The following is a 14,890-nucleotide window of genomic DNA, read 5'->3' on the forward strand; positions in this document are numbered from 1 at the left end:
TCTTCTTCCAGTGGTGATTATAGGAATATTATTAGCTGTAAATCATTTTTATTACCGAAATGTAGGGCCAAACTGTGTACTTAGTTCAATGTTAATGTAATTGTAGGATAAGATAAAAAGTGTCCGTTTCTAAAATATTAAAAAAAAATCAAATTGCTAACTGGGAGATGGTTTGGAAAGAAGAAGACCAGCTGTGATTGAGAAGAGCTAGCACTGAGAGGCTTGTTGAGGACCACCCTTCCACTGCAAAATACAGGGTGTGTCCCTCACATTCAGGAACCACTTTCTGTCTGAGGATGTTACTTCTCACTGAAATAGATACATGTATTTTTTTGTACAACCAAATGTTGTAATTACCCTGTGCATCCAGATTACTGTAGATAATGGATATTGTTTACATATTCTATACAAAAATGTGTCTTCAGGGCAAGCATAAATTCTAGGGGTGAGAGAAATCAGTTGAGGTTGGTAAGAGAAGAACAACCTGGAAGATAGTACATACTTTGCAGTTTACTTTTCCAACATCAAATTGTTGGGGTGATTGAACCGTCTCGTGAGATCCATGTTTCTCTGAAGCCACACTTTCTTAAGAAGTGGTCTCAGTTTAAGCAGTTCAGTGCAGCTTGTGCTCTGGCCTTGCAGAGGTGGAGGGTAGAGAAGTTTCTCTCCTGTCCCTCTCTGTCTCTCCATATTGGAATTCCGAGAGCTGGGGAAGAAGGTGTGATGATTCCTTGGAAGGGAGTGTGTAACGTGACAGGAGCGTTGGATGTTGGTGGTGTTTGGAAGTGCTCTAGCACTGGAATGTACCTTGGCTCTTCTACCGTTACTGTATTTTCGTGTACCTTGTTTCAGGAATTAATTACATTTTCGGAGTGTATTGACTTGGCTGCAGGATAACAGTGATTTAAAGTGAACCGTCAGCTTGAGTTCTCTGAAGTGCCCTTCTTCAGGAGCATACGATACTGAAATACATTGCTTGAAACACACCTAACCTCTTTTTGCAGTGGTCCTATGAACAGCAGTATAAAGAATGCAAACATTTAGCTGACATTTCCAGGAAACGAATGTAACGGGTGTCATACTTCGGGGATATTCGTTGGCCTCTCCCAAGGTTTAGAAAGTTGTGACGGTCAATTCACTGTCTTCCTTCACTGTCAGTCCTTGCAAGCTGTTAATTTCAAAAATTGAACATTAAATGCCAAGAATCAAAGTTTCCGAGCAACCAAACCCTGCAAACAAAACGCCTGTACATGGTATTTACATCTTTGTTGCCTGGGAGTCCTGTCGCTGCTCCACACCTCGCTCCAAACACTTGCTGAAAGCACCGAGCAGTTCCTGGAGCTGCAGATGCCTGGCAGTTTAGGAAAGACCAAGTCACAAACACGTAGATCAGAGGGTGACAGTTCTCGAGTGGCCGAGAGCCATGAGTCACCGCGAGGTGGTCGTTCTGAGCGTGGGAGGTGTGAGGTTTGTAACCCGGGCCTCCACCTTGCAGCGGTTCCCCGAGTCCAGGCTGGCGCGGATGCTGAATGATGATGACCAGGAATTTAAACTGGTGAATGGAGAGTTTTTTGTGGACAGAGATGGAACTTTGTTTAGTTACATCATGGACTTCTTGAGGACCCTCCAGGTGTCCCTCCCTACTGATTTCTCGGACTATGAGAGGCTGCAGAGAGAAGCAGAGTTCTATGGGCTCTACCCGCTGGCCGACCTGCTGAGCCAGGAACACTTGCTGAAGCCAAGGCTGGAGATCCTGGAAGTGCGTTTCTCTCTCCAAGAGATGCAGGCCTTTTTCCGGGTCTTTGGTTCCTGCAGTGCCAGTGTGGAGACACTGGCTGAACGGATCACTCTGTTCACGGGGCAGGAGTTGGGACAGAGCTGGAACAGCCCTTTTCCTTCTCAGAAACCACTCGTTCCACTTCCTTTGGAAAGACCTTCTCATCACGACATAGTTTTTCAGTGTGGTACCTACTTCTCTGCTGGTGACCCGGTGGCCAGGTATTCTCCCTAGTGTGACTTCTCGTTATGGAAGTGTCTTTGTGACTTCTAGATCATGAAATACATGCTACGTGGTAGCAAAGCTCATTTTAAAGAAACTATCAGAGACAGCTATCTGAGAGAAAAGAAATATGTTTCCTTATTTCTGCTAGTTCAATGTTATCTTTTTCTAGATCTGAAATACCCAGTTAATTTTCTGTTACACTGTTTTGCCTGTTCTTCAGCTTTCTCAAATACCGTTCTCAGTGCTTGGGTTTGAGTTCTGTTGGGTCTTTCTCTCTGCCCTTTCCTCCTTACTTGCCCTCTCAGGCTTTAGAATTTCATGGCATCAATGACCTTCTAGAGGACTAGAAAAAACACGGAGTAAAATGAAGCAAAGGAAACAAAATAAGGAGTGAGTAAAATACTGGAGAAGCCTAAAATCTCCAGTAGCTCATGGTCCAAAAGACTTTCTTATGGAAAAGTGGAAAAAGGGAATGGCTAAACAGGGTTAAAAACACCAGTGGAACCAAGATAGCAATTCAGGGACTGGAAAGCTTTTGTAGAGCCTTTTCTTGGGGAGGGGGGCGAAGGGGTAGATTATTAACTATATGCTTCACAGTGGGTTTACTTTGAATTCAGAGCCAGGTTCTGTTTTTATTAAGATTACTCTGTATCAGTGATCTTTGTGACAGCAGTATCGTATTCTAATGACAACTTAACATTTTTTAAACAAGCTTTTTGCTGGATGTCTCTATTGTATGGAGACACGTTCTTACTGTATAAGAAAACATGACCTAATTTGTCCTCTGTGGCTGTTAGAACATCTGGAATTTTATGGAAATTTCATTGAAATATTTCCAAAAGGGTTATTCTCTCTGAATATATGAATCAATGCAGCAGTCTTTTGATTATTTAAAAAAAATAATTAATAAAATTTTATCTTTCTTCTAGCTTTCTTTAGCTAAGCAGGTAGAAGAAAAACTACTTTGTATTTGCGAAGCAACATATATTTATGTGCCAAACCTTAACTTTATAACACACTACTAATTTTAATGGAGTAACAATGGGCTGAGTAGGTTATGGCAACTTAAGTAGTGGGGAAAATATTCCTGATTCTTTCCTTTATTTCTTCAGACTTGGGAAAAATGTTCTTCTGCGGATCAATAGAAAAATTTATCTTGAGTAATAAAAGAAGTTGAGGTTGGTTATGCTGCCTGCTGAATTTCTATCGACTTGGTCTTTGTGGTGACACGGACTCTTTTCCCCTTTTTTGTGCTCTCCGTGAATGTTTGTTGTTCTCTCCTGTGAACTGTGGAACAGTTTCACCCCCGTCAGCTGATGTATTTTGTAATAGTATTTTTACCTGATTTCTGTTCCTCGAAACGTCGGGGTGGATTCTTACACTGTACTTTGTATCACGCAAAACCATTTGAGGCAACGTGAAAACGATTTTCGTACTTGTTACCACAAGACCTGCTGTACAAGGTAACTTTGCAATAAATGTCACTGTTTGTAGAGAGAGATCCCGCGTGGTGACAAGTGACGCTGCTGGGGGGAATGTGACTTCACTGTCCTTCCCAGCGTTTGCTCTCACCTGGGAGACTGTTGCAGCTCTACATAGAGCACGCCATTCACCTCGCCTCCGTTACATGAAATGAGATGGAGGTTATCATCTGGTGAGGTGAGGCCACACCTCGAGTATTGTGTCCAGTTTTGGGCACCTCAATACAAGAGAGATATCGAGGTGCTGGAGCGAGTGCAGAGGAGGGCAACGAAGCTGGTGAGGGGGCTGGAAAACAAATCGTATGAGGAGCGGCTGAGGGAGTTGGGACTGTTTAGTATGAGGAAGAGGAGGCTGAGGGGAGACCTTATCACTCTCTACAACTACGTGAAAGGACACTGTAGAGAGGTTGGTGCTGGTCTCTTCTCACAGGTGACAGAACGAGAGGGAACGGCTTCAAGCTCCAACAGGGTAGGTTTAGATTGAACATTAGGAAAGAATTTTTCACCAAGAGTGGTCGGGCATTGGAACAGGCTGCCCAGGGAGGTGGTGGAGTCACCATCCCTGGGCTGTGTTCAAGGGCCGTTTAGATGCAGTGCTAAGGGACATGGTGTAGGGGAGGACTTTGTAGAGTAGGGTAGATGGTTGGACTCGATGATCCCAAGGGTCTCTTCCAACCTAGACGATTCTATGAATCTATGATCACAGCTGTATCTTAAGAAAGGAAGTTCCGGGGTGGGGGTGAAAGAGAGGTGCTTCTTCCCCAACACGTAACTGGACGAATTGAGTATTACTGTTCTTATAAGAAGGAAAGAGTTAAATTGTCCTCAAAGGAAGGAAAAAAATAATCCAGAACCTTGGTTGCTGTAAACCCGCGCAGCTGTGCTGACCTACACAGCCTGAGGACCTGGTTTGTTTTAAAAAAAACCCAATTGGTTCCATCCTTCAAGAAGTAACTAAAGTGTAACTGCTTTTTTTCTTATTCTAGGTATGTTTCCATAAAGCCTGATAATAGAAAGCTGATTAACGGTACTAATGTGCTAGGCCTGCTGCTTGACACTTTGCTCAAAGATGGATTTCGCCTCCTAAGCACCAGGACGGTCTCCAGTGAAGACAAAATCGAATGCTACAGTTTTGAGAGGCTGAGGAGGCCACCAGGCCTTGCCGTCATGCTGAGCCACAGCCCAGGCAGCTCCGGGGCCGCACAGGCAAAGAGAAGCCAAGCGCAGAAAGGGAAATAAAGCCCTTTCCTTTCATCTTTTGAAGGTGGAAGAGGGGTGTGTCTCCACTGGTGGCCTTTTTCTGTTGGCTCTGTTTGAAACTGCAACTATTGAGGGAAGTAACAAACAAACAAATTTTTTTTTTTTCCCAAGCGTTGGGAAAAAAAATGTTTCCTGTCTTTTACTGCTCCACCCTCTTCAACTCTAAATAAAGGAGCCACAGACTCAATACTGGTTTTGTGGACCAGATTCCAGCATTTTCAAGGCTTGTTTTTGTTTTATTTTGTGGGTAAAATTTATATTGGGACTCGCAAAAACTCAGCCATTCCTTCTAGAAAATCATTCTTATGTTCTGCGCTAGTCTGTAAGTAGATTTTTAAATACATGCTAATACCTGAAGAAATAACAGCTCGACACAACTGCCATCCCAACCGTCTGGAGAAGTGGCCGGAGGAGGAATACAAACCTCAACCAGAGAAGTTGTGGATGCCCCATCCCTGGAAGTGTTCAAGGCCAGGCTGGATGGGGTTTTGAGCAACCTGGTCTGGTGGGAGGTGTCCCTGCCCATGGCAGGGGGGTTGGAACTCAATGATCTTTAAGGTCCCTTCCAACCCAAACCATTCTATGATTCTAATATCGCTTCTACTTTCAAAAGATACATGTTCACTGATTCTCTTGCAGTTAGTGGTAAAAGGGAAACATCCTACATTGTGCTTCTGTATGTAGCTCCAGATGTGAGAAAGTGGCTTTGTGAAGCCACCACCAGTATCTGTGAAATAAGGTGTTACTGTCTCTTGCAGAACACTCCTCTGTCTTCTCCCGCTCCGAAGGCTGCTTCTCAGTGCTGAGAATTAAATGATGAAGGTCTTTGCGAACAAAGGGTCAGTTAATTTTTAGAGCTTTCACTATAAAAAGAATGAAAATGTGATAAACAGTCCTTCAGATGGAAGAGTTGGTACAATTTTAAACAAAGTAGTACAAAGGATTTCTTAATCCTTGTTAAGTGCAAAACATATTTAGGAGGAAGGCTTGGCAGAAGTGGCTTTAAAAGCCTTGGGAATGTTAGCCCTGTACAATGCTTTGTAATAACGCCAAAATTAGCTCAGGTACCAGGAGAGGTAAGTTAATGAGGCCTTATAAATTAAGAATCTTTTGTCCTCCCTTCAAGGCAGGGGAATAAGATAGCATTAACTTCAAGGATTCAGTATTTGAATCTGACTTTTTCTGTTGATAAAACACCATCTTTCCAAAGTTACAAGCAGCCAAGTAGAGCTCGTTTGGGCTTTCTTGTCCAACTAATTAGATCTGCCTTTTTGTTAGCTTTAAAATGTGAATTTATAACTTTATTTGCAGCACTTAATAATGGGTGGGTGGATGGTGGGAATCACCCATCTGTTTCTTGCCCTTAGGAGTTCCCATGAAATGGATCTTCCCAGGTTGGTGGAGCCACTATCGGACATCTCTTTTCTTTTGCTACCACTGTAGTACATTTTAGCTTGACACAAGTTCAGAAGTTCAGTGGCAAGAAAGAGGTTCTCTTTGCTGCTTCTAGAGCTTGCTGGGTTGAGAATAACATGATTATGGGACTACATCTCCTAAGCTGCTTACAGGTTATATAGTGTAGTAAATGTTGAAGAACATAAGAGTGGATGCTTTCCGTTTAAACGAGTTGTTTTTTTTCTCAGTAGTGTCATATGTTCATATTTGTCTTGATATAAGATAATTTTTACAGTAAGAACCATCTTTCACTGGAATAACCTCCCCAGGGAGGTGGTGGAGTCCCCATCGTGGAGGTTTTCAAGACACGACCAGACAGGGTGCTAGATCATCTCACCTGGTCTCCCTTTCCCATGAGGGTTGGAGCAGGTGGTCTTTTTGAGGTCCCTTCCATCCTGGGCTGTTCCATGATTCTGTGAAGACCTTCTGTGAAGGTCAGTGTATAATGGTGGACTTTGAGGTCAGACTGTTGATGGCAGAGTTCTGGTGACACAGCAGACAAGCTGTGCGGGATGGACATCATGACAAGTTGCTGTACTACAAAGACAATGTTGCTTGTTTTCTAAATTCATTTTGAGGTCCCTGTACTTATTTTCCAGAAAAGTTCCCATTCCTCAAATTGAGGTAAAATTGAAACCAATAATGAGGAGTATTGAGTGAGTCAGTGACTGCAAATATTGTTGGTGAAGAGACTTACCAATAATAGCAAGAAACACAAGACAAAACTGTCAACTTTTTACAGGGAAAGGAAAAAAAAAATGGACTTGAGGCTGTATCTAAACATCACACCTTCAAAGATCGTGATGGTTTTTGTGGGTTAGGAGGATGGTTGGAATAGATGACCTGAAAGCTCCCTCCCAGCCTGGACGATTCTACAATTCTCTGATCGCTGATAGCAGTGGTGTGAACTGAGACTAGATTCAGAACCCCTTGTAGTAACAAAATTAGGCTCTTTCACCTACCACAGTATTTTTCTTGCTGTAGCAGCCACTTTGAAAATGGAAACTTGGATGACTTTCTTTTTTATTTTTAATAAAGTGAAAGAAAATATGAAATATTTCCATTTTTAAAAAGCCTGGAGTTTTAACTTATGCCATGACTTTGGCCCATGCTCCATGACTTTGGCAAAATGAACGTTTGGTACAACCATTTTGGTAATGTGTGATGGGTGAGTGCTGAACACTTTCTGGTTCCCCTCGTGGGTTAATTTTTATTCAGCACAAACATCATTCCATGAATGTAATATTTTGGCTTTGGAAAAATACAGCAGTGCAAGTTCTTGTCCTGTAAAGAACCGTACACACTTTACCTTGACACCTCGTGGAACAGCGTACTGGGAGACTATGCCTCTTTTCGAAGCAAACATAAGAAGTTCCATCCAAACATGAGGAGGAACTTCTTCACTTTGAGGGTGGCAGAGCACTGGAACAGGCTGCCCAGAGAGGTGGTGGAGTCTCCCTCTCTGGGGACATTCAAAACCCTCCTGGACATGTTCCTGTGCAACCTGCTCTGTGTGGACCTGCTTAGGCAGTGGGGTTGGACTAGATGATCTCCGGAGGTCCCTTCCAACCCCATCTCATTCTGTGGTTCTGTGAAGCACATGAATTTCAGCAAGTTTGGATCCCCAAAGTTCTTACTTAGCACTGAACTGAGAAGTGTCACCTTCTGTCACTCATGCACCTGCAAGGAACATGACTGGGCTCTTATACAATGGTTTTGTTGGGTTTTTTTAAACTGATAGTTGCTTAATTAAGCTTGAGAGATTGTGTGTGTGTCAGTAACCTGATAGAAATTTGGTGAAAGTGTCTGACTGAGACTAGTAGGATGCCCATGAGTTTTAATTGAAGGTAATTTGGTATTAAGCTGGTTCTTTAAGGGGAAGCATCTTCCTGGATTTCTTGAGACAGAAAGTGGAAGCAGCAATGGTAGAGCTACAGGTGGTGGAGCTTCAGGCTACAACTAAATGGCAGTAATCCTGGAGGATTTTGGAATTTGGCTGATGGGAGCCTGTGTTAGCTTTGAGTCTGAGGGATTTTAAAAGTCTTCTGGTCAAAGAAACCCAAACCAGATTATGTGTTAAACTTTTCACCCAAGTCTTGGCAGACAAGTCAACTCTAGTATTTCACCATAAGATCTCTGCTGGACTAGGGCATATTGTTGGTGGCTTGGTCCTGCTTTTCACGGAATCATGGAATTGTCAGAGTTGGAATGGACCTCTAGAGATCACCTAGTCCAACTCCCCTGCTAAGCAGGATTGCCCAGAGCACATCACTCAGGACTGCATCCAGGCAGGTCTTGAAAATCTCCAGAGAAGGGGACTCCACAACCTCCCTGGGCAGCCTGTTCCAGGGCTCTGTCACCCTCACCATAAAGAAGTTCTTCCTCAAATATGAGTGGAACTTCCTATGTTTTGCATATGACAGAACCAGGAGCTCTGATTCCTCACATCTAGCTCTGGTTTTGATTAAATAGGAATGGGATTTTGAAACATTTTGACACTTTTTTTCCAGTGAAGTTGGAATTTGCGATCACTGACACCATCCACTTCTTCCAGTCATTGCCAGCTTTTTCAAGAGAATTCTTTTTTTCCTGGGAAGGTGCAAAATCTGTTGATTTCAGTGAAGTTACCACCTTGTTTGCCTTTTTATTCTTCCTTGGATTCAGCTAAAACTTGCAAACAATTCCACTGCCCGAGGATGCTGGAAGCCGAGTGCCGCGGTGCTGAGGGGCGGCCCTCTCGCTCTCTCACGGCGAGCAGTGAGATCTCTTCTGCTTTTGAACACACAAGCAGACTCCCAGAACGGTAAAATCACTAGAAGGAAAGGGAAACTAAAAGGTAAAAGATAACGCTGTCACCCTGTCCCACAAGGACTGCTGTTGACATGGCAGAAGATTGTTTAAATAGCTCCATTGTCTGATAGCTTGCTGCTACATTTGCAAAAGGCAGATGATTTGGAAAGACACCACCTTATTTGTCTTGTATTTCCTTTCTTGCTTTAGTCACCTTTCCCTCCTTTGTAGTTGGATTTTCATCCTGTATTTCTATATTCAAGGCTATCAAGGGCTTTATCAATACAGTCTCATGGTGCCTGTTGGACATCCCAACAGGACAGAGGCACCACCCTTTCTCCATCTGCCTGTTCTTGCACCACATTGACTTCACAGAATCACAGAATCTTCTAGGTTGGAAGGGACCTTCAAGATCATCTTGTCCAACCATCAACCTAACTGACAAAAAATAGACACCCGCACGACAAACAAGAAGCATCACCATCACTGAACCATACCTCCCAGCACTACATCAACCTGTCTTTTGAACACCTCCAGGGATGGTGCCTCAACCACCTCCCTGGGCAGCCCATTCCAATGTCTGATGACCCTTTCGGTGAAAAAAATTTTCCTAATATCCAGCCTGAACCTCCCCTGGCGTAACTTGAGGCCATACTTCCTTTCATAGTAATTGGTTACATTTTTCTGCATTTAAGTAATTTTTTGTCTGCTTCTTCACATGCTGGGAATCCCTTTTGGGGACATGTCATTTATTTACCACCCAAATTGTTCAGGAATCTGCTGATACCAGGGAGGACAGAGTCTGACATGAAACACCTTCCTGTTCTTTGGGTATTAATTTCAATATGACAATTAATGAGGGATTTTCTTCTTTTAGGAAGTGCAGTCACTGCATTCTTACAGGTTCTACAGTCAGGGCTCATAACATCGTATAATTGATTAAGAATAGAAGTTTAAATGAAGCTTTTGCAATCGATACTATGCTTAGACTAAAAAAGACTGATCTCTTAGTGCTGGTAAGTTTTTCCTTTTACTAAATAATTCCACACCATTTTTCACTTCCCTGCATGGTTCAATCTCAAAAAAATAGTAGAAGAATCCCTCCTAAGATGCAGGATATGAGAAATTAATAGCCATAGAGCAAAGGAGTGATGCTGGAGTAATTGCATCCTGCCCTGCTGCTACAGGCTCACGAAGAGGGGTAGTAACTTCTGGTCTGACTTCGGAGAAACTTTTCTCCACGTTGGGCTGTTCCCACTTTTTACCTATTTTGGTTACTTTCCAGTTTTCCAATGCTCAAAAATAACTCCTTTAATCTGAGTGGAGCGAGGCTGATGTGCTTTTGTCTGTCTCTGGAGGTACATCCCAGGCTCAATCTGGGCGACGCTCCGGTTTGATCCACAGCTGAATTCAATACCAGAGAGCGGCTGAAGCGGATCAGAAGTCCTTCCTGTTTTGAGATCTCAACATTCATAACTTTGAATATTTGTTTAAAAAAAAAACAACTTTGTTTCCCAGATTGCTGGAAAGTGTTATTGAATATTCATTGGGAAACAAGCTGGGAGCTACCCAAGAGGGGGAGGGAGACTCGTTGCCTCTTGCTCCTTCCCTCGGATTTGCGCTGAACCTTCGCCAGGCTTTAACTTTACAGGGTTTACTTTTATTGATTTTCAACAATAAACAGTGGGAGTATCTACAGTAAAAGATTTACAGCGCATCACGAGGAAATACAGCTCCCTACCAAAGATTATATTGATCTATTCCCAGATGCTACTGAAACAGCGTATAAAAGCCCAAATCAAGCCCAGTGATGGAGAACTTCCTCTCTCTAGTGACAGATGCGTATGACTGTTATGTCTTCAGAAGACAATAAAAGGGAAGGGAGTGACTCTGCTGCTTTGACCGTATCTTCAACAGCCCAGTTAAATCTGTCAACTCAATGTAATCCACATAAATAAAGAATTTGGGAACCAAGGGAACTGCTAGTGTGTCTGAAGATTCCCATTCTTTGAAGCTGCCTCTCCCGCTGCAGTCAGGCCGTAATTACTCACAGAAGGCCTTGTTGTGACGAGTAAATGGATGGACCAACAATGATTTGAATAGTCTGGAACCGACTGGAGATATGCCTGGAGCCCTGAATATTCTCAAATGGGTGGGTGGGACGTAAATCACTAGTCATCGCATAAAATACAAATAAATCTGACTCCTATTAAAAAAATAAAGGGGAGATGTCGGTTTTCGAGGCTATCGTGCAGTTTCTGCTGAAATAACCCCCTGAAGTGTGATTGGATGTGTAAATTTTTCCGAGAATCCTTCCTCCATTCCTACGCTGTTTCCATTCTAGTGCAATGGTTCAATAATTGGTGGCTTCTTTCTGGTCAGAAAGATGATGAATGTAGCCCTAAAGGTAGGAAAGAGTAATGTGTACAAGTCCACTTTAGAGAATGGATTTAGGGCTTTGCTTTCTAAGCAAGTTTCTGCTGCGCCAGTCAGCTGAGTGCCGGCTGAAACCCTGAAGAATTAAACGTTGCAACATTGTTCCATCCTGATTCTCCACTGGAAAAAAAACAAAAAAGGGACATAGATTGGAAACATCAAGTCTGGGGTTTTACTAGTACTTTGGAGTCAGGAGCTCAAGTTTCTTTGAATTTCAAAGGCAGTTTGTAGCTTTCGTTGAGGGCCTTCTGAAAAGACTGGTCTATGGCTTTTGTTTTTCTTCCCAAGTGATAACTAAACTGAGTAATAAAATAATCGCTGACATACTCTTTTATTTACAACGTTGTGTTCAGCAATAAACAGAAGGCGTGATCATCCTTCTCTCCTTTAATCTTTGAGTCTTTTTACTTATGTCTTCAGCTCACTCCTCGGCCGGGTCCCTGGTGGAATAGAGGAAAAGGCTACGAGATAAGGGCGAGGGGAGATCCACAGAAGAGAGGAAACTCGCTTCTTGGAATAAGGAATTAAGGAATAAAATTCAGCTGGGAAGTCGCTGCCTTTGTGGGACCAAAGAGACGCATCTTATTGTATTGAAGGGAGGACAGTTAGCAGAGCTGTCAGGAATTTCAACACCACCAGACAAGGAAAAGCAGAAGATCTTACAGGGGTGAATGAATGGGTGGGTGATAGCTGCTAAAGGAACGTGAAGAAGGCACAGTGGGACTTAGATGGGAGACACAAACGTTCATGAGACTACAGGGACTATTAATTTTTTTCCAGCGCCTTAAGCGGATCTGCAGAACATCTCACATCAATAGTTTGCATACCTGAAGAACAGAATTTCTCTCTGGGAGGTCAGTTCTGCGTCTGTGCTATGAAGGGAAACATCGCAGGGTCCAGACATCAGATGGGTTAATCACGTTGATACCTCACATCTGCAAATGGAAGCTAAGCTTCTGGTGGCCAAACAGACAAACTCTGGAGATCAAAATGCCAGTACTGCTTGGGCAGTGCTGGGGTTATAGGGCTATATCCTGGATCCATCCTGTTGGCAGCCCTTTTTTCAATTCCAGTTGCAGTACGGTGAGCAGTAACCCTATTAGTAAGTTCCTAATTTTCCATAAACTGCAAATGTATCTTCTGGAGCAGACTGGTCTACATTATGTTTTCCCTGTTTGCAAGCTGTTCCTTAAGCCGTGTAATTTTCCTTTGGTATCTCTGATTGTTCAAAACATGATCTTCTGAAGATGGGTCAGCAAACTGTGGATGGCTGGAACACTTTAATGGCTTAATGATTAATATGGCCATGTCAAGCATGTAAATGAAAAATTGTAACCGCCTGGTCCCTGGTGTAACCGAGATCCTTCTCCCATCTCTGATTATCCTGACAATGTTTGCTGCTGTTATTCAAGGAGAGTTTTCTTCAACAACTGAAGTGTGATAGCACAATCCAGGGTTCACTGGTGTTCATATGCAGTCCCAAAAACTCTATGGGTACATGTGGAAAAGGACTCATCTATCATTTCAGAGATCCTCTGCAGAAACTTAGCTGGGAAACACACTTACACGCACAGGGACACTTGAGTGACTACTGCGTTGGCCAGTTTGCCCCATAAGCTCTTCTGTAGCAGCCTCTTGTGCTTAGCTATGGAAAGCCTGACACATGCTCTCCCTGAACTTCTGAGGTAAGCTTTGAGACTGAGAAGCTGAGCATCACATGAAATTGTGCAGGGCTAACGGAACATCAGTCTCCTGTGGTTTTTTGCCATGGAGGAATCTGTACTGACTTCTTGTCTACTCCCAGTGCCAAGATATAGCCATGAGTGGAGGATCTACTGAGAGTTCTTGGGAGTTCACATCCAGAGAGTTCAAAATTTGGAGATGCAGATTTCTGTTCTTCTGAAACAAGCGGTGACAAACACCCAGGTCTTCCACTGGAGGCAATGACTCCTGCTACAGACATCACACAGCTGCTTCAGGTTGGGTGGATAATAACGTGGAAATAACTCCTTCAAAAACCTAGAGCAGGTCATTTTAACCTAGTGATGAAAAACTACTAACTGAAAACGTTACTCTGTACCTGATCTCTCAGATGTGTGTAATTGCATCTCTTGAGACCCAGGACACTGTACTGGAACTGAGTCATTACCACCTTTCCCCCTCCCTTTTTAAAACATAAAGTGGACCTCTTTTCCGTAGGAAAAGAAGTGATGTTACTAATGATCTAACGTGCTCTCATTAAAACGCCCTGGGACAGAACGAAGTGACTGAGTGGCTAAAACAGAATACACAAACCTATTGGTAGGCACTAACCTGTTATAAAACCACTTCATTGGTTGAAAGGAAAAGGTGGAACATCCCGAATGTTCCAGATCAAACAGCACAGACACTCTGACACCTTGATGAAAGAAGCAGGTGAACTGCTACACACACAGAAGTTGTTATTTTTTCTCTTTAAGTCTTGTGCTGCTTTGCCAGAGGGCATCTAGGTCAGTATGGCAGGAGCACCTCTGCTCTGTGATGGATGGCTGTGCTTGGGAACTGGTGTTTACTCTCTTGGGGATGCAGGAAGAGGGCGTGCAACCTTGTCCATACGAACAGCTCACAAAGCATTGAATAGCTGGTTGTACTTCAGAAAACCCATAAAGAAGTTGTCCTTATAGAGCTGTCCACTTCTGGAAAAGTTGTTATTGCTATAAATGGTCTCTACTGCACCATATCTAAATTCCTCCCTAGATGTCTGAGGCAATTCCAAACATTTTAAATTAGTATTTTCAAATATTAATTAATAATACCTTATTTAGTTTGCACAGCTTTGTAGTTTGGAGCCCTCATTTTGGGAAGGTAGCTCTTTCTGCAGCAGAGACAAAACTGTCTTCTTTTTGCTGTACGCAAGTGTCAAGTTTTGCTGTTACTGGAGACAGCTTTCCTTCCAGACAAGGCTGTCCCGAGACAATGTTCTAGTCTGATGGCATTTAGTGATGGTTTATGGTATTTGGTAGAACAGTCCTGCCAATTGGATCCCTGAAGGCTTTGTACTCCTTGGATGCAGGTAATGAGTCAGGAGCTGCCTTGTAGTGAGGAACAGGGAATGAAACGTGGACATGGCCGCTGCTCTGGCAGCTGGTGACACAGCAATAACAGGCTTTCTTTGAAGACTGAGGTTGAAGGTGTGGATGGCACCCTGAGGACTCGCGGTGTTTCAGAAATGTTAATGGGAATAGAGAGATGCTGAAAAATGTGAGTTCCCATCTCTACATGCTGCCCTAGTGTGAACCACACCTGACCTCTCCCCCTAGCATAGAATCTCCAGCTAGAGAGAACCTTACAGAAGAACCTCAGTCCTCTTCTGGTTCTGAGCACTGCAGTATTTTCTATGGAACTAGTACTACAGGATGCTGGAAATCTACAGAAAATTATCTCTCAGTACCAGCAGGGTAGAGAATGACTGAATCAACACCGAGGG

At 43.2% G+C, this 14,890-nt stretch overlaps 1 protein-coding gene across 1 annotated transcript; it reads left to right on the forward strand.

Annotated features, from left to right (window-relative positions):
- Positions 1 to 1,387: 1,387 nt before the first annotated feature.
- KCNRG (potassium channel regulator) lies at positions 1,388 to 4,958 on the forward strand. Its single transcript, XM_014966058.1, has 2 exons — positions 1,388 to 1,998; positions 4,470 to 4,958. The coding sequence occupies exons 1-2, from the start codon at positions 1,424 to 1,426 to the stop codon at positions 4,720 to 4,722; spliced, it is 828 nt and encodes a 275-aa protein (XP_014821544.1). The 5' UTR covers positions 1,388 to 1,423; the 3' UTR covers positions 4,723 to 4,958.
- Positions 4,959 to 14,890: the final 9,932 nt, after the last annotated feature.

This window comes from Calidris pugnax, unplaced genomic scaffold, assembly GCF_001431845.1.
Source record: "Calidris pugnax isolate Ruff unplaced genomic scaffold, ASM143184v1 scaffold20, whole genome shotgun sequence".
NCBI lineage: Eukaryota > Metazoa > Chordata > Aves > Charadriiformes > Scolopacidae > Calidris > Calidris pugnax.

Bases quoted from the DNA above. Each gene is read 5' to 3' on its own strand.
- KCNRG (XM_014966058.1), top strand. From the start codon at position 1,424: ATGAGTCACCGCGAGGTGGTCGTTCTGAGCGTGGGAGGTGTGAGGTTT. The intron at 1,999-4,469 runs GTATTCTCCCTA...TTCTTATTCTAG, and splicing joins GCTGGTGACCCGGTGGCCAG to GTATGTTTCCATAAAGCCTG.